This window comes from Chrysemys picta, chromosome 5 (assembly GCF_011386835.1).
Source record: "Chrysemys picta bellii isolate R12L10 chromosome 5, ASM1138683v2, whole genome shotgun sequence".
Classification (NCBI taxonomy): Eukaryota; Metazoa; Chordata; order Testudines; family Emydidae; genus Chrysemys; species Chrysemys picta.
In genome coordinates, this window is record NC_088795.1 from 64,749,935 (window position 1) to 64,769,112 (window position 19,178).

At 39.0% G+C, this 19,178-nt stretch overlaps 1 protein-coding gene across 3 annotated transcripts in view; it reads left to right on the forward strand.

Moving 5' to 3' along the window:
- Positions 1 to 19,178, forward strand: part of ETFDH (electron transfer flavoprotein dehydrogenase) — a 49,580-nt gene that overhangs the window by 5,792 nt on the left and 24,610 nt on the right. For all 3 annotated transcript variants that reach the window (XM_005299304.5, XM_065597899.1, XM_005299305.4), the window contains exons 2-10: positions 1,651 to 1,797; positions 2,785 to 3,014; positions 3,458 to 3,539; positions 3,939 to 4,057; positions 4,359 to 4,436; positions 8,036 to 8,182; positions 9,791 to 9,931; positions 15,038 to 15,181; positions 18,724 to 18,892. In XM_005299304.5, the coding sequence (XP_005299361.2) occupies positions 1,651 to 1,797; positions 2,785 to 3,014; positions 3,458 to 3,539; positions 3,939 to 4,057; positions 4,359 to 4,436; positions 8,036 to 8,182; positions 9,791 to 9,931; positions 15,038 to 15,181; positions 18,724 to 18,892 (1,257 nt within the window). The remainder of the gene's footprint in view (positions 1 to 1,650; positions 1,798 to 2,784; positions 3,015 to 3,457; positions 3,540 to 3,938; positions 4,058 to 4,358; positions 4,437 to 8,035; positions 8,183 to 9,790; positions 9,932 to 15,037; positions 15,182 to 18,723; positions 18,893 to 19,178) is intronic.

Sequence of the window (19,178 nt, forward strand, 5' to 3'; positions counted from 1 at the left end):
CACTCTCACAAAGCATTTGACCCTTGCTATACTGCTCGTGGTATTTGTCCTTTAGCTTCTGTGATTTTGTGTCTGAAGCTTTTTTCTTCAGGGCTCGTCTGGTTTCTGTGGCATTCCATGTGCTGGTTGTAATCCACTCCTTCCTTCTCTTCTTCCTGTAGCCTAGACAGGCTTCACTGCTCTGTTTAGAAAATTGATGTTACTTTGTTCCACTTCTTGATCTCCTCATCTGCATTCCCCTCCTCTTCATCAAGGTCTGCAAGTGCTTGAAACCTGTTCTTTAACTGCAGAACGAAGGCTTTCTGTATTGCAAGGGACTTCAGCTTGTCAATATCATAGCGTCTATGTCCCTTGTTTGGTGGACCCACACTTCTCAGTTTTAGCTTGATGGAGGCTATCACAAAGTGGTGGTCGCTGCCAACATCTGCACCCCTTCTCACTTTCACATCTGTCAGTGAGTGTCGCCATTTGCCATTGATCATTATATAGTTAATGACAGGTTTCAGAGTAGCAGCCGTGTTAGTCTGTATCCGCAAAAAGAACAGGAGTACTTGTGGCACCTTAGAGACTAAATTTGTTAGTCTCTAAGGTGCCACAAGTACTCCTGTTCTTTATATAGCTAATCTGGTTCTTCTCTCTGCCATTTGGAGAACACCATGTCAGCTTGTGAATTTCCCGAAGTTCAAATAGGGTTCCACCGATGACTAGGTCATTCATATTACAGAATTAATATATTATGATGGTGGATACTCTAAAATATAAACATAGACTCTATTTTAATATGAAATTCATCTTCCTGATCCCTCAAACCTGCCATATATGGCAGGCATGGAAGTTTCCTCCCTCTCTACTTAATTACTTTTCTTTAAAATTACTAACAGTAGACACAAGTAGAGGAAATTAAGCCTGTTATAAAACTGTAGACTATCTCTGTGCAAGGAACACAGGGAACTAGAAAATAGGAGAAAACTCCAGCAAAACAGAAAATAAAGACTTTGTGTGCTAGAAGGGTAAATATCTCAAATGTAACAGCTGAAACTAAGGCTATGTCTACACTGTGTACCTTACAGCAGCACAGCTGTGCTGCTTTTAAGATCTCTCATGTAGTTGCTCATCACTGGCAGGAGATCACTTTCCTGCCAGCAAAATAAAACCACCACTAACGAGTGGTCGGCAGGAGGGCATTTCCCGCTGACAAAGCACTGTCCACATTGGCGCTTTTTGTTGGTAAAACTTTTGTCGGTTGGGAATATGTTTTTTTTCCACACCCCTGACCAACAAAAGTTTTGCTGACAAAAGTGCAATGTAGAGGGGTGAAAACATTATAGCCTTAAAAAGTAATGTTAAGAACTGTTTTTTCCATGTGGTGGGCACTGTTTTCCTATTCCCATTTCCTGATAATGGGAGTGTGATGTTGCAAAATGTATCATGTACCACCAGGTGGAATAATGCCTCCTGCAGTCAACTTCCTATCTTTAATCCTGAAACATAGAGTAGGGTCATGATTTATTAATTTGTTTAGGATTTTTCTGTACTGAGTATCCTAAAGATTTAAAAAAAAAAAAAAAGTGGGTTCAAGCCTTTGGTGTTAACTATTATCTATGTTAACAGTTAAATGGTTCAGCTAATCTAGTTGTCCTTTTTTTACAGCACATCATTGTTTGCGTGCTTTAAAGTCAGTAAAGAAAGACTGTCTACCGCCTTTGTGTATTGCAAGATGGGCTTCTACTTCCTCTGTGCCTCGAATCACTACACACTATACTATTCATTCTCGGAACAAAGACAAACGATGGGAAGGTAAATGAAAAATTGCATGTTAAGAAAACAGCTTGTCTATATTAATTGCAGGCATTTTAAAATGTTAACAGCACAGTTATTTTACAGAAATGTTGTTCTGTTAAGTGCAATACTAAAGATTCAGATGCCATTTTATGGTTGCTTGCTTGTGATGGTCAGCTTTAGTGTAGCAGAACTGATCATATTTAGTTTGCTCCTAATTAAACTAAGAAAGTATGAGACTTCATGATGCAAATGTGTAAATGCATCTTGTAGCTATAGATATACAAACTAAAAAGTTAACGTTTGTCTTATTTATCTTATTACCTTATTGCAGTCAGGATATGTATTTTTCTACTTTTATAATGTGGTCTCATGAGTTGATGATGATGAAATAGGGCAAATAAGATATTTATTTATGCTATTTTAATCTATAAATTCACTAACCTTAGCAGCTCCTTGGAGAAAGTGGGTGTGACTGGGTCATCTTTATGTCCAAACAATCCCTGTTGCCAGAACAGCTCTTGGGGACCCCTGACTGTCAGAGCAAAGCAGCAGATACCTGGGTCTGGACCAGCATTCCTAGCATCAGGGGGAAGGAGGAGAACCATTAAGGTTGCTTAATGGCACTTCTCCCCCCTCTTTTCTCCTGAGCTGTACCAAACACACCTGAGAAGTAAGCGTAGATCTGGGCCTTTATTTTAAGCATTCTAGGATGGCACAAGCACTGGAGATGAGAATCTAAAGTTCTTTCTGTCTCCCTCTTTATTAGCAAAGGCTTAGTTTTATATTCCAAACAATAGGCAAAAGCACAATTAAAATGCAGTTCATGTACATTGTGTTCACATCTGTTGAATAACCCCACTTAGTTCAAGGTGACAGTATTTTGATACTTGATGGCTGATACGACAAAGCAAAACAATAAACTTTAGAGAGAGAGGGGAAGAGAATGGTGAGAGGTATGTATTATTGGACAAAATCGCTGTATCATACTTTGCTCTATTAAAGGGGTGAACATGGAAAGATTTGCAGAAGAAGCTGATGTTGTCATAGTTGGAGCAGGCCCTGCGGGTCTTTCTGCAGCTATTCGACTCAAACAGTTAGCCAATGAGTATGGCAAAGAAGTTCGTGTTTGCCTGGTGGAGAAGGCTGCTCAGATCGGTGCACATACGCTTTCTGGTGCTTGTCTTGAGCCACGTGCTTTGGAAGAACTCTTACCGGACTGGAAGGAGCGAGGGGTATGAATGTTTAATCATTATGATTAATCTCTAGCTTGAAACAAACTCTGCATCAAGTTCCATGCTGCACCTCTATATATTATTTTTAAATAAGATGATTTATAAATATAACCTTTCATTGCACAGTTGTTTCCTTTATGCTTTTTGTGTAAAAAATACTCTTGGATAAGAAAGGAACTGTTTGTTGTGGGGTGTGGGGGTGTGTGGAGGGGAGCCCTATGTCAATTCCAAAAGTTGAGTATTAATTTTGTTGACTTTTTACCTGAATATTGCTCTGCCTGAGACTCTGTCCTTTACCTCTGTCATGAAACTTTCTCACAAGACCAGTATATCTTTGTGTCATACTACACTAGATCTTTAATTTGTTCCTTGGGAAGGGAGAGAAAATGTCTGCTTCTTGACAGGCAGCAAAAACAGTTCACAGTGATGACTTTTCTTTTTAGGCTCCACTTCAGACTCCAGTAACTGAAGACAAATTTGGGATTTTAACAAAGAATTCCAGAATTCCAGTGCCAATTCTTCCAGGTACAGCTTGTTGAAAAGCTAGAACACTTACTGAAAAAACAGGGCTGAGGTTTAATATGGTTATAAAAAGCTCACCGGGGCTATGTTATATTTTTCAAGAAGAAACTATGGTATATGTTGGGAGGCAAGCAATGCTGCAGCAGCTGCTTTTTAGCAACTTTGTACACAAACTATAATGATGGGAATATAAGTAGGTAGATTGTACATATCAAAACTCACACAACGTCTCTGTATAGAGACAGCAATCATAGCAAAAAGATACTAGTAGATTGCATTGAACCAAACGTTTGTATTTTTAAAAGTGTTAAATTTTAAGCATGTACATCTCCTGTGTATATGTGTATATATTTTAATCCATAAACCTGAATAGATTGTGGTGTACTTCTCCCTTTTGCCCAGGCCTTCCAATGACTAATCATGGGAATTATATAGTGCGCCTAGGGCACTTTGTGAATTGGCTGGGTGAGCAAGCAGAAGCTTTGGGTGTTGAGGTGTATCCAGGCTATGCAGCAGCTGAGGTAATAACATAACTATTTGTGTGTGAGATTTTAGCCCAATTTTCTATTTTTTAGCAAGTCCCATATTACACAGAAATGCTTGAAAAATTAGGGCTCAGTTCTGCAAATACTCCTGAATACTCTGTCTCCAATTCAGCAAAGCATTTAAACACATGATTAATCCCATTGTTTTCAAGACTGAGCTCTTAGTTAAAAGGTTTGGATTTTTTAAACTCCATGTTTTCTGCACTTGGAAATAATTTTAGAAATGGGCTTAAAATGACAGGTCTTTAAAATAGATGTTGTTTGAATATTTCCATAGGTTCTTTTTCATGAAGATGGCAGTGTGAAAGGGATTGCCACTAATGATGTAGGCATTCAAAAGGATGGAGCACCTAAAGTGAGTACTTACCTTTTTAATAGGCAAAGGTCCAATTCTTTATTCTACATACATCATTCTGGTGCCATTGTTGTGCTTGGTGTTATACCCTTAAAACAAACAAACCAAAAGTCCCTGGTATTATCAGTGAAAGTCTTCAGAGAAGGAGGAATTGTTTAAGGAGGGATTTGAATGAAAATTGGAGAGGTTTGTTTGGCATAGGTGGTGGTTGGAAGGATGGAGTGGGAGGAAAGAGGGGACTGAATGGAAGAAGTCATGAAGGTGAGTGGGAGAGAGATATGTCCAACTGGTAACTCATAAAATACAAAACACTGTTGTTCTAATGGCTGGTTGCTGCCGTCTGCCCTTTTTGCAGTTCTGTTGTACTTTGCTGACTCCATCCCATCTGCCTTTTGTGGGCAAGGTGCTTACTGGATGAATCCTCCTGCCTGTGTGGTAGCTGTCTGCATCCACTTAGTGCTTCCTCCTTTGGAGTATTATTATTTTTTTTTGTTCACTTTTTAAAATGTGCTTTTCCTGCTAATAAGGAGGCTGACATTCCTACATTTAAAATAGTTGACCATGAAATCATATATTTAGTACACTCTTGTCTTGAAAGAATTCAAACAGAACAACTGTCACCTCTCATTATACCTTTATTTGTTACACCAAATAGCTAAAATTATTTTCAATTCTATATTTTCACCAGTAGATGGTACCAGTAATATTCACATTTGTTGCAGTAGTTGAAAGCCTGATTTTATTCCTGATGTAAAGAGCCCCAGACCTAGGAACTGTAGAAAAGGAGCAGAATGTCTTCTATGACTTGTAAGAAAACTGCACCACTTATTCAGAAATTTCTCTCATGACAGACATTTTTTATTAACTCGTTTAATTTATTAATCTTAATGATTAGGGCCCCACTCCTACAAACACTTGCACAGGTGTTTAACTTTAGGCTCTGTGAGTAGTTCCATTGAAGTTAGCAGTACAACTCACAATGGATGGAGTTAAAGATGTCCAAGTGTCTGCAAGATCAGGGCCTTGATCAGTAAATTTACTAAAATTATAAGCTCTTTGAGGCGAGGAATGTCTCTTGTTTGTCTTAGAACAGTGCCTAACCAATGGGGCCCTCATCCATGACCGGAGCCCCAACACACTACTGTAGTACAAATTAATTTAAAAATGTGAAGGCAACGGTATAAATATACAATAAAACAAGCACTGGTTCTTGTATAGGTGCAGGAGAAAGATGCCAACTGCAAAACATTTTTTGTTACATAAATTTGGAAACATAGCTAATGTAGGATGTCTACATTTAGAAACCATAATTAAATAGCTAATGTAACTGCCGTTATCTTAGCAAGGACATGGCTTCTATGAAACAGCACCATATGCATGCATAGTCATATTAACATAAGTAACAAGTCTATTTATTCATCTGTATGCTGCAAATACAGTTCACCTTCTGCTTCTCAATCAGAAATGCAGAAAGTGGGGAAAGTTCCAGCAAAAACTGGCACTTACCTACCCCTAAGCATGAATACCAGTATTTAAGGAACATAGTACGTTTAGTTCCATCCCCAATGCCCTGTGAGAAAACTGTCATAAATTAAGTGAAATAAAAAATTTCAGTACCACTTTCTTGAGTTTGGGTAGGATATAGCCTTATGACAAAAATGCCGAAAGAGAATTATTAATCCATCTCCTGGGAGAATTTTTTTATCCTGTTTTCCTCCTAAAATATCATTTGAGTTTTTCCATAATATAATACATCTACAAGCATATTAATACAACTTTTATGGTAACAAAGGCAATTATTACTAAAATAAGATATTTAGTTTTGTATTCTACATATCCAAACTGCTTACCTTGCACCGGATCTTTTTTTGGCTGACTTTTTTTCTGCTAATATCCAGTCCTAGTAAGATCTCTTTGTATATTTCAACATACCAGATTTGTGCAATAATTGGTTTGGATCATTTCATCTTTTTTTCACTTATGAATCTAGCCCCAGGGTACTGATATCTAAGTCCTGTGTATGAACTGGGGACACTTTGTCATAGTTGACTATCACAAGATATATCCAAGAAGATGTTGCTGGGCATGGATCAGTGTTCACATCACACTCCCTGTCAGTGCCTGACCCAGGCTGGGGAAGTTAATGATCTATCCAGCACACAAAATTCAGTGATGAATCCTGGTCAAGTGCCTCCTGAGGTACATTGCGCATATGCTAAGAAGATGTCGAGTTTTATACTAAATCCCATTCCATCCAAACAATGGACAAAATGTCATGCAGTGGAAGGTCAGCAGAAGCATGACCTGCTGTGACAAAGTGGGGATTTTTTGTAATATTTTTTTCATTAATCCTATGTGTGCCTCAGTTTTCTCATACTTTGCCTGGCTACCTAGTAAAGGATGGGAAGGATTAAGTTTGTGTGGAAGGCTAAAGAGCTATAGGTGTGTGGGTGAGTGTTGCCTAGCTGAGCAGACTGAATGGGTCATTAAAAAGGACTGGCCAAGGCCAACCCACATCAGTGGAAAATCCAAAAAGACAATTGAAAACCCAGTTACCAGGATCTGGACACCTAGCAAACAATGACCTAGAGGGAAGAGAATTTCCCTGTCTCTCAGCAAGGAAGCTGAGCAGAGGCCCCAGCTCAAGAACAAAAGACTAAGAGGAATGAGATGGAGGAATCAAGAACTGGCTTCTGGAAGAAGCTTGGGTGCTCTCACCTGGAAACTGACTAAGGAGGTTAGAGAGAGACAAAGCCTGAAAATGGACACTTGGTTCACTACAGCTTGGTTGGTGAAGTGCACTGGGCTGACCAGAATGGACTGTGCTTTAACCTTTATTTCTCTATGCTAACTTAAGGACGTCCAATGCTGTGTTCTAGTCAACTAATAAACCCCACTGTTTTGAAATCGCTGCTTGAGTATCATTGCAAATACTGGATGAGGTGCGTTAGTCCCTTGAAGAGTGTACAGGTCTCTAACCAGGAGTCTCTCTCAGTTGGACTTGCTGAGCAGAGCTCACAGTGTGAAGCGGGAGTGTTGAAGCCCTAGAAGTTGTCTCAGAAGATGGTGAGGCTGCATAGCCTACCTTGAGGGAAGAGTGAGACTTCCTGGGGGTCAGGTATATTGAAGGGGTTCCTCAAATGGACTATTTAAAAACTGGGGGCACAGCACCGATCCTGCGAATCTGTGACACCGCTATCTGGGTGAGGTCCTCACCTCCACTCTGGCCTCCTGATGCTGGGTAAAAGGGCCTGTATAGAGTAAATGTGCTCTAGGAGCCCCCTATTTGGCTAGAGGATCATTGTCCTGATATGAGAACTGTGGAAGACAGCCCTGCACACACTCTGGCACAGGGGGAGTACTGTGGTGGGGTGGGAGGAGTGTTTCAGGGTGGGACCACAGCACACAGTGCTGCATAGTTCCTGGGCAAGCCCAGGAAGGCTGCAGTAATATCGACAAATGCCCAGCAGTTGCTTCAATCTCTAGAGTATCCCAGAATCAGGAAGATCCTAAAGTGCCTTAACAGCACTCTGTGCCTCCCTTTCCCTCTCTCATGTTATCTAAACAAGGTGGTGACTATAGGTTCTTTGTTTTTACAGACTAACTTTGAAAGAGGTCTGGAGCTACATGCCAAAGTCACGTTCTTTGCAGAAGGTTGTCATGGACATCTTGCCAAACAATTGTACAACAGATACAATCTAAGGGAGAAATGTCAACCCCAGAGCTATGGTATCGGACTGAAAGAGGTATCTGTACTTAGTTTTATCATAATACTTGTACGCTTAAATGATTGAAGTATAAGACTTGCTGCAAACTAGACTGTTTCAAAATGTGTGTATAAACTGCTTTCTAAAACTGAGGTTTTTTCTTTAGATTGTACACTTAAGTAGTGAGTGGTGGATTTTGACAAGAGCTTGGAGTTAAGTTTGTAAACTTTTGAATCGTTTTGGTATTATAGAATAAGGAGTGTGAAAAGGCCTGTTTAAGTTGTGACATCCATCTCCTGGCCAAGGCAGGGTTAGTCCCTATTGTATTTTTCCTTCTTACTCTCCTTAACTTCCTATATGACATTAACTCGTTGCTTTTCTGCTGCCATTTTATTGAACATCATAACTAACTCTGGGTAGTTTTGTTTGGTTTCCCATCCTCTTTTTTTTCCATTTACAGTGCAGGTATTCTTTAACTCTTGTGAAGAGTTTTGTTTCCAAACTAAATTCACTCTTTAAATTGATTTAACTTGTAAATAATTTCATATTTTAAGAGTACAAAATATTTCTTTTTAAGGTCCACTTTTAGCCTAGCACGGACTGTCCCTGATTAAGGGAGAACAAAGGTACAGCTAGGTTGGAAAACTGTCCAGGTATTGCACAGCTGTCAACAAACCCCAACAACCTTTCCATCTTGTGACTATTCTGTGACATGTCGGGGTATAAACTAGCTAGTGCTCTGTTGCATTATAGTGAAGTGATAGCTGGAAACTTTCTTTGATCTATACAGCAGATGTCAAAATTGTGCTAGCTACACATTGTCTGCAGTGTTAATTCAATATGCATATAATTAAGACATGTTGGGGTTATATTTTTGGAAAATATTTTTAATGTTTTTTCTGAGTACAAATATATTACACTGGTAGAGTAACTGTTGGTTTTACATAAAATATATTCAAGGTTTTAACATGTATTAACTTGTGTTCCTTAACCATCAGTGTCTACTCCAGACTATGTATATTCAAAATAATTTTTTAGACTTCTGTATTTTTTTAAAACTGTGAAACTATATGATCTTTTACAAAACTTCAAGTAGTACAGTATAGTAGAAGTAGAAGGTTGGCCTTTGAGATTTTGAGGTTCCAAATGAGTGATTACAGTAGTTTTTTCAGGTCCCAAGTAAAGAAGTTATTGAAAGGAATTTTCACTGTTAAGTAACCCAAAACTTTTGTGTTCTTTAAATTAAAAAAAAAAGTCAGTTTAAGCATGTGCTTTTCTTGCATACATTCAGAAGTTATTAAAATACTGATGCAAAATGCAGGCTCTTCTGTGATTACTGGTGGGTGCTGGGGCTGTGACAAATTTTATCTTCCATGGTGTAAATATTAAAGACCATGCTGTTTGTTGAATTTGCTGATGTGAGGTGTTTTAAGGAAGGAAAGTATTTGAATTGTCACTTGAAAATATGCTGAGAGAGCATTTGTACTGCCTTACTCTGTCCTCAGCTGTATGAGCTTTATCATATACCACAGCATAGTAAATTCAAAGCAATGTTTTTGCAATCTTGTCCATATCATTTCTAGTTGGGTTTTGTTTTTATATTGCATTATTAAAATGACTTGCATTATAAAGTAGTCTCTATTCCAGTTGTGGCTTATTGATGAAAAGAAATGGAAACCAGGAAGAGTAGAACACACTGTGGGCTGGCCCTTGGACCGACATACGTATGGAGGATCATTTCTTTATCATTTAAATGAAGGTGAACCATTGGTAGCTCTTGGGTTTGTGGTAAGTCATGGTTTGCTGCTAGAACAAAATTTAAGTCCCTGCTTTAAAGCAGGAAATGCTAGAATTTCTCAACAAACAGTTGAGTTTTAACATTTGCAGAACTATGTATTTTTCCTTAACTTCATCTGAGAAATGCTAAACCATTTACACGAAAATTTTCCCAAAGACATTCAACCTGAGGCAAGCACCCAGCATTGGAAATTTCAGCTCGGATGGTTAAATTTATAAGCAACAGTCTTCTATAATGGGAAGTGCGAGGCAACCATAACTACAGATGTTGCTACTTATGTCACCTATAATAAGAGCAAGATATGTATCAAGTAAAATTGTAAATGTTTGCATGACCAGTTGCATGTGTTAGCACTCAGGTACTCAGTTACTCATGCAAACTGTATCAGCTTTTTCAGAATGCTTGTTAATATTTGGTTCTTGTACTACCATGCTGATCATGGATAAATGTATTCCCTCCTGTTTAAGTTGTATAAACAACCCCTCCCCCCAGCCTCCTTTTCCCTTTGTTTGCCTCTGTCTTCTATACCTTCATAACCTCCAGTCCAGACTATTGCAACAAGGGCTTTGCATTAAGACAGTGGTCCCCAAACTGTGGGGTACGCCACCCTAAGGAGTGTTGAGGAACATATGGGGGGCATGCAGCAGGACCCAGGCCAGGCTCCACTGGGATGGGGAGGGAGCACCATGCTTCCAGACCTGCTCCGCCCCAGACTCTTTCAGCCCCTTTCCTTTTCCACTTCCAGGCCCTGCTCTGCCTCCAGTCCTGCTTTGCCCCCAGCTCCATTCCACCCCCAGCCCAGCTGTGTCCTCATTCCCTCTCTTCTCTGACCAACTCTGCTTCTAGCCCCAGCTCCTCCTCCAACCCCAGTTCCTCTCCCAACTCCACTGCTAAGATGACTTTGGCTGTGCAGTAATGGGGGAGGGGGGCACAGATTCCATTAATGGTAAGTGGGGGCGCGACAGGAAAAGTTTGCATATCAATGCATTAAGGTCTTGTGTACATCAGGAAATAGCACAGAATAGCAACTGCACACTAGCTCCCAATGTGGCCACTCATATTCCATACGAAGAGTGACTTTGTGCAGTTTAGCTTAATCCATTTAAACTAAACTGCACAAAGGCACTTAGTGTAGAATAAGAGAGTCCACACTGGGAGCTAGTGCAGAATTGCTGTTTTAAATTCACACCCTAGCTTATTTTGCAATAGCTTCCCTTGGTACATAAGCCTTAATTATGAAAGCTCCTTGTAAAACTGATGAAGAAAGTAGTTGTCTTCTGTCAGACTATGGTGAGCTGTCAATTCCATTGGCAGCGAGTGGACTCTGAGATGGAATCAGCTGAGATGGATGTAGGTAGCTTTGGCCAAGTTATCTAAAAAATTCTCTATTTCTCTCACCCATATTATGTTGTTCTGTTGTCTAAAACCCTGGAAATAATTGTCCCAGGGGTAAAGCTTGCAAGAGCCAGAAACAGGGCTTTTTGACATAAGGATCATGCTTCTGGAATTGCTCCTGTCAGGAATATGTCAAAGCTGGAACTTTACCATCTAGAAAAATGCAAGACACATCTTAGCACTAGCTTTTGACTGAATGTAAAATATGAACTCCTGGGCGTTCCGCCAACTGGTGAAGTCTCTTTTCATTCTGTCTTTGTATCATTGTTCCTTTGCTGCTTTATATAGATGCTTCACTCATTTCAAAATGTTAATTGACTCAACTTTAAGCCATGTAAAAGTAGTGCTTGAAAAATTTATCAATGAGTGGCTGAAACCGGACTTACTACCCAGGGTTGAAGGAGAAGCCCCTGGGCAATACCTAGTGATCAGAGCATAATTTTGATATGACTTTTAAAAAGTTTTTTGTTTCATCCACACTGCTCAGGCAAACCATGTTTAAAAATGCACTTTCATTATGATGATTCAATTTCCAATGGGATGGACTGTTAGGAGAGCTGGTTACAGCTTAGTTAGATACTTTCAAGACAACCTTGTAACGAAGTCCTCTGACTTGGTTCTGAGCATATTGTTAATAGGTCTGAAGTAAGTCATGAATATAGTTTGGCTGCTTCTTGCATCTTGAATGTAATGAAAAGATCCTGAAGTTGGTGTAACAATGGACTTAACAAACCATGTTTTAATGCTGATATGGCACTTTAAAGAACATAAGAACGGCTGTACTGGGTCAGACCAAAGGTCCATCTAGCCCAGTATCCTGTCTACCGACAGTGGCCAATGTCAGGTGCCCCAGAGGGAGTGAACTTAACAGGTAATGATCAAGTGATCTCTCTCCTGCTATCCATCTCCACCCTCTGACAAACAGAGTCTAGGGACACCATTCCTTACCCATCCTGGCTAATAGCCATTAATGGACTTAACCTCCATGAATTTATCCAGTTCTCTTTTAAACACTGTTATAGTCCTAGCCTTCACAACCTCCTCAGGTAAGGAGTTCCACAAGTTGACTGCGCTGCGCGAAGAACTTCCTTTTATTTGTTTTAAACCTGCTGCCTATTAATTTCATTCGGTGACCCCTAGTTCTTGTATTATGGGAATAAGTAAATAACTTTTCCTTTTCTACTTTCTCCACATCACTCATGATTTTATATACCTCTATCATATCCCCCCCTTAGTCTCCTCTTTTCCAAGCTGAAAAGTTCTAGCCTCTTTAATCTCTCCTCATATGGGACCCGTTCCAAACACCTAATCATTTTAGTTGCCCTTCTCTGAACCTTTTCTAGTGCCAGTATATCTTTTTTGAGATGAGGAGACCACATCTGTATGCAGTACTCAAGATGTGGGCATACCATCGATTTATATAAGGGCAATAATATATTCCTTCTTATTCTCTATCCCCTTTTTAATGATTCCTAACATCCTGTTTGTTTTTTTGACCGCCTCTGCACACTGCGTGGACATCTTCAGAGAACTATCCACAATGACTCCAAGATCTTTTTCCTGATTCGTTGTAGCTAAATTAGCCCCCATCATATTGTATGTATAGTTGGGGTTATTTTTTCCAATGTGCTTTACTTTACATTTATCCACATTAAATTTCATTTGCCATTTTGTTGCCCAATCACTTAGTTTTGTGAGATCTTTTTGAAGTTCTTCAAAGTCTGCTTTGGTCTTAACTATCTTGAGCAGTTTAGTATCATCTGCAAACTTTGCCACCTCACTTTTTACCCCTTTCTCCACATCATTTATGAATAAGTTGAATAGGATTGGTCCTAGGATTGCCCCTTGTACACATGTTTGTTGACCACTTCCAAGAACTCTAATAGATTAGTAAGACACGATTTCCCTTTACAGAAACCATGTTGACTTTTGCCCAACAATTTATGTTTTTCTATGTGTCTGACAATTTTATTCTTTACTATTGTTTCAACTAATTTGCCCGGTACTGACGTTAGACTTACCAGTCTGTAATTGCCAGGATCACCTCTAGAGCCCTTTTTAAATATTGGCGTTACATTAGCTATCTTCCAGTCGTTGGGAACAGAAGCCGATTTAAAGGACAGGTTACAAACCTTAGTTAATAGTTCCACAACTTCACATTTGAGTTCTTTCAGAACTCTTGGGTGAATGCCATCTGGTCCCAGTGACTTGTTAATGTTAAATTTATCAATTAATTCCAAAACCTCCTCTAGTGACACTTCAATCTGTGACAGTTCCTCAGATTTGTCACCTACAAAAGCCATCTCAGGTTTGGGAATCTCCCTAACATCCTCAGCCGTGAAGACTGAAGCAAAGAATCCATTTAGTTTATCCGCAATGATTTTATCGTCTTTAAGCGCTCCTTTTGTATCTCGATCATCGAGGGGCCCCACTGGTTGTTTAGCAGGCTTCCTGCTTTTGATGTACTTAAAAAACATTTTGTTATTACCTTTTGAGTTTTTGGCTAGTCGTTCTTCAAACTCCTCTTTGGCTTTTCTTATTACATTTTTACACTAAATTTGGCAGTGTTTATGCTCCTTTCTATTTATCTCACTAGGATTTGACTTCTACTTTTTCAAGGAAGTCTTTTTATCTCTCACTGCTTCTTTTACATGGTTAAGCCACAGTGGCTCTTTTTTAGTTCTTTTACTGTGTTTCTTAATTTGGGGTATACATTTAAGTTGGGCCTCTATTATGGTGTCTTTAAAAAACGCCCATGCAGCTTGCAGGGATTTCACTTTAGTCACTGTACCTTTTAACTTCTGTTTAACTAACCCCCTCATTTTTGCATAGTTCCCCCTTTTGAAATTAAATGCCACAGTGTTGGGCTGTTGAGATGTTCTTCCCACCACAGGGATGTTGAATGCTATTGTATTATGGTCACTATTTCCAAGCGGTCCTGTTATACTTACCTCTTGGACCAGCTGCTGCACTCCACTCAGGACTAAATCTAGAATTGCCTCTCCCCTTGTGGGTTCCCATACCAGCTGCTCCAAGAAGCAGTCATTTAAAGTATTGAGAAATGTTGTCTCTGCATTTTGTCCTGAGGTGACATGTTCCCAGTCAATATGGGGATAATTGAAATCCCCCACTGTTATTGAGTTCTTAATTTTGATAGCCTCTCTAATTTCCCTTAGCATTTCATCATCACTATCACTTTCCTGGTCAGGTGGTCGATAATAGATCCCTACTGTTATATTCTTATTAGAGCATGAAATTACTATCCATAGAGATTCCATGGAACATGTGGATTCACTTAAGATTTTTACTTCATTTGATTCTACATTTTCTTTCACATATTTAATTCACATTTAATGTAATTTAATTTCACATTTAATTAAACTATTAAATTATATAGTGCCACTCCCCCTTTTCTTCCCCCTCCCCCTGCACGACCTGTTCTGTCCTTCCGATATATTTTGTACCCCGGAATGATTGTGTCCCATTGATTGTCCTCAGTCTATCAGGTTTCTGTGATGCCTATTATATCCGTATCTTCCTTTATCATGAGGCACTCTAGTTCACCCATCTTATTCTTTAGACTTCTAGCATTTGTGTACAAGCACTTTAAAAACTTCAAGGAGTATAAAATAACTTCTTTTGTTGAAATGTTCACATTTTAATATTCATGGCATGTTTTATTTTATTGTTTTGTTTTAAAGGTTGGTTTAGATTATCAAAATCCCTATTTGAGCCCATTTAAAGAGTTCCAGAGATGGAAACATCATCCCAGTGTGGAGCCCACTTTTGAGGGTGGAAAAAGGATTGCCTATGGTGCTAGAGCCTTGAATGAAGGCGGTTTCCAGGTAAGGGTGTGTTTAGGGTTTTTGTTTGGGTGTGGGCTTTTTCTTTTGTAACACAACTAAACTATTTATTCTGAATTCCCTGTGGCCCTACTAACAAGAACTATCTATACTTGTAATATCTAAACTAAAATGTCTTCAATTTGTCTGTTGGCAAGTGTCCATTGAAATAAAAGATTGGATAAAGACAAAAGGAATTTCTGGACAGAAAGCAACGCCTTTTGGCACCAGGAAGTCTCATTGGCCATTCTAAAATAAATTGATCAAATTCTATGAATATTGCCAGGCCTTGAGAAAATGCCATGCTATCTATTAAATTAGAATGTCCTAGGATATGTCTTGTGTCTATGTTACAGCAAAATATGTACAGGAGTAAAGAGAGAGAGTTGACTAGTCAATACTGTATTTATTGCTAGGAGGAAGTGGCCAGATGTGCCACTTTGCCTTGGGTTATACCAGTTTATGTGAGAGAATAAGACAGTTGCTATAGACATTCTCCAGAGCTCTATGTGAGTACAGCTGAATATCCTGCTCTTGTACCCATCTCTCCTCTGTTTTGAATAATGTATAACTTATTTTATGTAGTTCCTAGTGCAAAGCTTGGTTTATTGTATGTAATTTGTGTTATATCTACATTAAATGGAGTTTACTTTTCTGTATGTTAAAACCTGCTAGTTGATCATTAATTTTTAACTGCTCCACTCTTCAAGGTGTGTGCCTTTTTAAAGGTGTGTTTGCTGGCTTTAAAAATGTCTCATTGAATCAATAGGAAATAAAATGTCCATAGGCACAAGAATAGTAATTGTCTGGAGTAATCATAATAACGTATATGGTGCCTTGACAATATCTATAGTAGAAATCTTTGACCAGTTAGCATATGGAGTGCAGAATTATGTTCATATGTGAGTAGAATTATAGCTCTTAGCTTTTCTTTCTCTTTGGTGACAATATTGCCTCATACATAGGATACATGTAGGATATATGTACAAAATTACCCACAGCAGGAGTTTTCCAAATTTGTGTGCTATAGATAAACTTAAGATGCCTCTTTCTTTGAGGAACATGCAATTTGAAAAGCTTGGTTTTAGTGACTTGCCCAGTATCACTTAGAAATATATGTCAGAAGCAGGGATAGAATCCAGTTCTCCCAGGACAGCATTCAACTGCCTTAACCACGAGACCGTCCTTTCTTTTCCTGCAACCCACTGCCTCATTCACTACACACTTTCCACCTTTTGCACAAAATGAGGCAGAGGGTCCTATAGACCACAGCCTCCTTTACTACACAACCCTGATCCATTCCCAGAGCAGGTCCATCTTGTGCATTGAATGAGGCAAGGGTCCCATGGGGGGGGGGAAAGATGTGATCATGCAATTGAAGACTTTATCATAATGCATACATGCAAGGAGCGAAAATTAAGATCACACAAGCAAGCAACCTTGATTTCTGGAATTTCCTAAATTTTGGGCACTTGACTTTGCAACCTTAAAAATGTTGTTTTTATTTAGCCTGTGTGTAACTTCCTACATTTTTAAAACGCACACTGAAACAAACCAATTTCCTTCACACTCTGAAAGGGAGCATTTAATAGTGGGCACAGACACTCTACACCCTCTAATCCAACCTCTCTATAGCTCAGTCCTATCTCTTCCCCATCCTGGCTCCTTATCCCAATCTTATTACCTTGCCTACCCAGTCCCAATCTCCACTGCTTGAGCTTCTTATCCTAGTCATAAGAACATAAGAGTGGCCATACTTGGTTAGACCAATGGACCACCTTTCCCCATCTCTGACTGTGGCTGGTGCCAGAAGCTTCAGAGGCAATTAACAGAACAGGGCAATTTCGAGTGATCACCTGTCGTCAAGTCCCAGCTTCTGGCAGTTAGAGGATTATGGACACCTAGAGCGTGGGGTTGCATCTCTGATCATCTTGGCTAATAGCCATTGATGGACCTAGTTTCCATGCACTTATCTAATTTTTTTTTTTAACCCAGTTATACTTACGGCCTTCACAACATCCTATGGCAATGAATGCCATGGAATTATTCACAATTCCTGGACTGCAATGATACAACTTAATACAGTATTTTGGTCTCCCAAAAATATTGCAGGAAATTGCCATATTTGTAACACTATCGTGAGTACACCTGGGGTTCTCCTGATAGCATGAGAGCACTATCTGCTTGAGAGTCCTGTGGAATGCACAAAAGATGAATGGCGATTAGTAATGATTTATATTGAAGTGGCTTAACGATTGTGTTCTCTCTAAGGAGAGTGTTTGCACTGATGCAGGAAGATATGGGAATTTGCAAAATTTAGGAAAAGACAGATGGAACAGGAAAAATATATTTAATAAAAAAAAAAACAGCCAGGAAACCACTTTTATTGTCCCCAGTACTATGCCAAGCAGACTTGGTTATAATACAGTAATAGTGGTATTTTACTGTATATTCCATCCAAAGGTTTCATGAACACAGAGGATGTAACAAGTGCATTTAATCCCACGAAATCTGTATTTAGCTGTATAACTGTGCTTAGGGACATCACTTGAGAAAATGTCCAGTTGAAGATTTAAAACTGCTATTACGTTGTCTGACCCCCAAGCCCAGTTGCCTTCACTGTGAAGGCAATCACCAAGTTCGCAGCTTGAGGGGAGTATCCAGTACACAAAACAAACACTGTACTGTAAAGAGGGAGGAATGCTGTAACGCATCTTCAAATTTTAGTAACTATCCTCTGTAAACATTCAAACTTAGCAAGAAAAAAAATCTTCAGAGATAATCCAAATGTGGTTATATATACTTATTAGAATTTCTTGGTGTTTTTTTGCTCCATGAGACATACTTATGAATCATTTCGTTATTTTAGGGATGTAGCTTTAGAGGTTTACTTTTCCACAGGCAAACTTCTCAGAAGTGACACTCACTACCTGATTATATTATACTTCTCAGAAGAAAGGGAGAGGGAAAGATGTGCCCAGAAACCATTCCATTATTAGTCTCTGCACAACTTTTTTTTCCTTAAAGGAACTGAGACTTCGTGCCAAACTCAGTAATACCTGGAAAGTCAATCTGTCCACTAAGAAAGAGGACGCAGACTTGAGAACTAAACACGGAGATAGACTGATATGGTTACTATGGGAGGAGGGAAGCTTGACTTACTAAAGCAGAGTCTAGGTGGGTGAGGTAATATATTTTATTGGACCAACTTCTGTTGGTGAAAGAGACAAGCTTTCAGGCTACATAGGCATTTGTCATTTTAAACTCAAGAGCAGAAGGTGGGGGGCAGGGGAAGGAGGCACCTGCTGAGTGACTTTATCATAGTCTATTCAGTAGAGCAATCATTTTGAGTGGAATAGTATAACAAGATCACATTTGTTTTCTTGAGCTTCCACTTGATTAAACAAAAACCATGAAGTTCTGCAATATTGGCCTTGATATCTCTTATTTGCTCAGGATCTGGTCTCATGCCAGATGTGTTTTTCCATCATACATGCTCATTTAAAAAAAAAAAAATCTTAATCTCACTGAATTTTTCTCTTCAGTCTATACCCAAACTCACTTTCCCTGGTGGAGTATTAATTGGTTGCAGTCCTGGTTTCATGAATGTTCCTAAAATCAAAGGTACGCACACTGCAATGAAAAGTGGCATGTTGGCTTCAGAAGCTGTTTTCAACCAATTAACTAATGAAAACCTCCAGTCGAAGACAATAGGTAAGATCTTATTTAAACTTGTAGCTGGCTTGTGTGTTTGGTTGAAACAGTTTATTTGGCTTTCAAATAGTTATCTCTTCTAAGTTGGTTTAAGAGAAAATTGATATACCTATAGTAAATTATAACACATACAAGAAACAAATAGAATGGATTCAGAATGTTTTGTTTGGTTATTGTGAATAGATCAGGTCCTTGGACTGGAGCAGAGAATGTGATATGCTCTTAACATTAAAGGGGGGAGTCGGGAAGATTAGGCCTAAATTTACAATGTATATTGTCAATTATT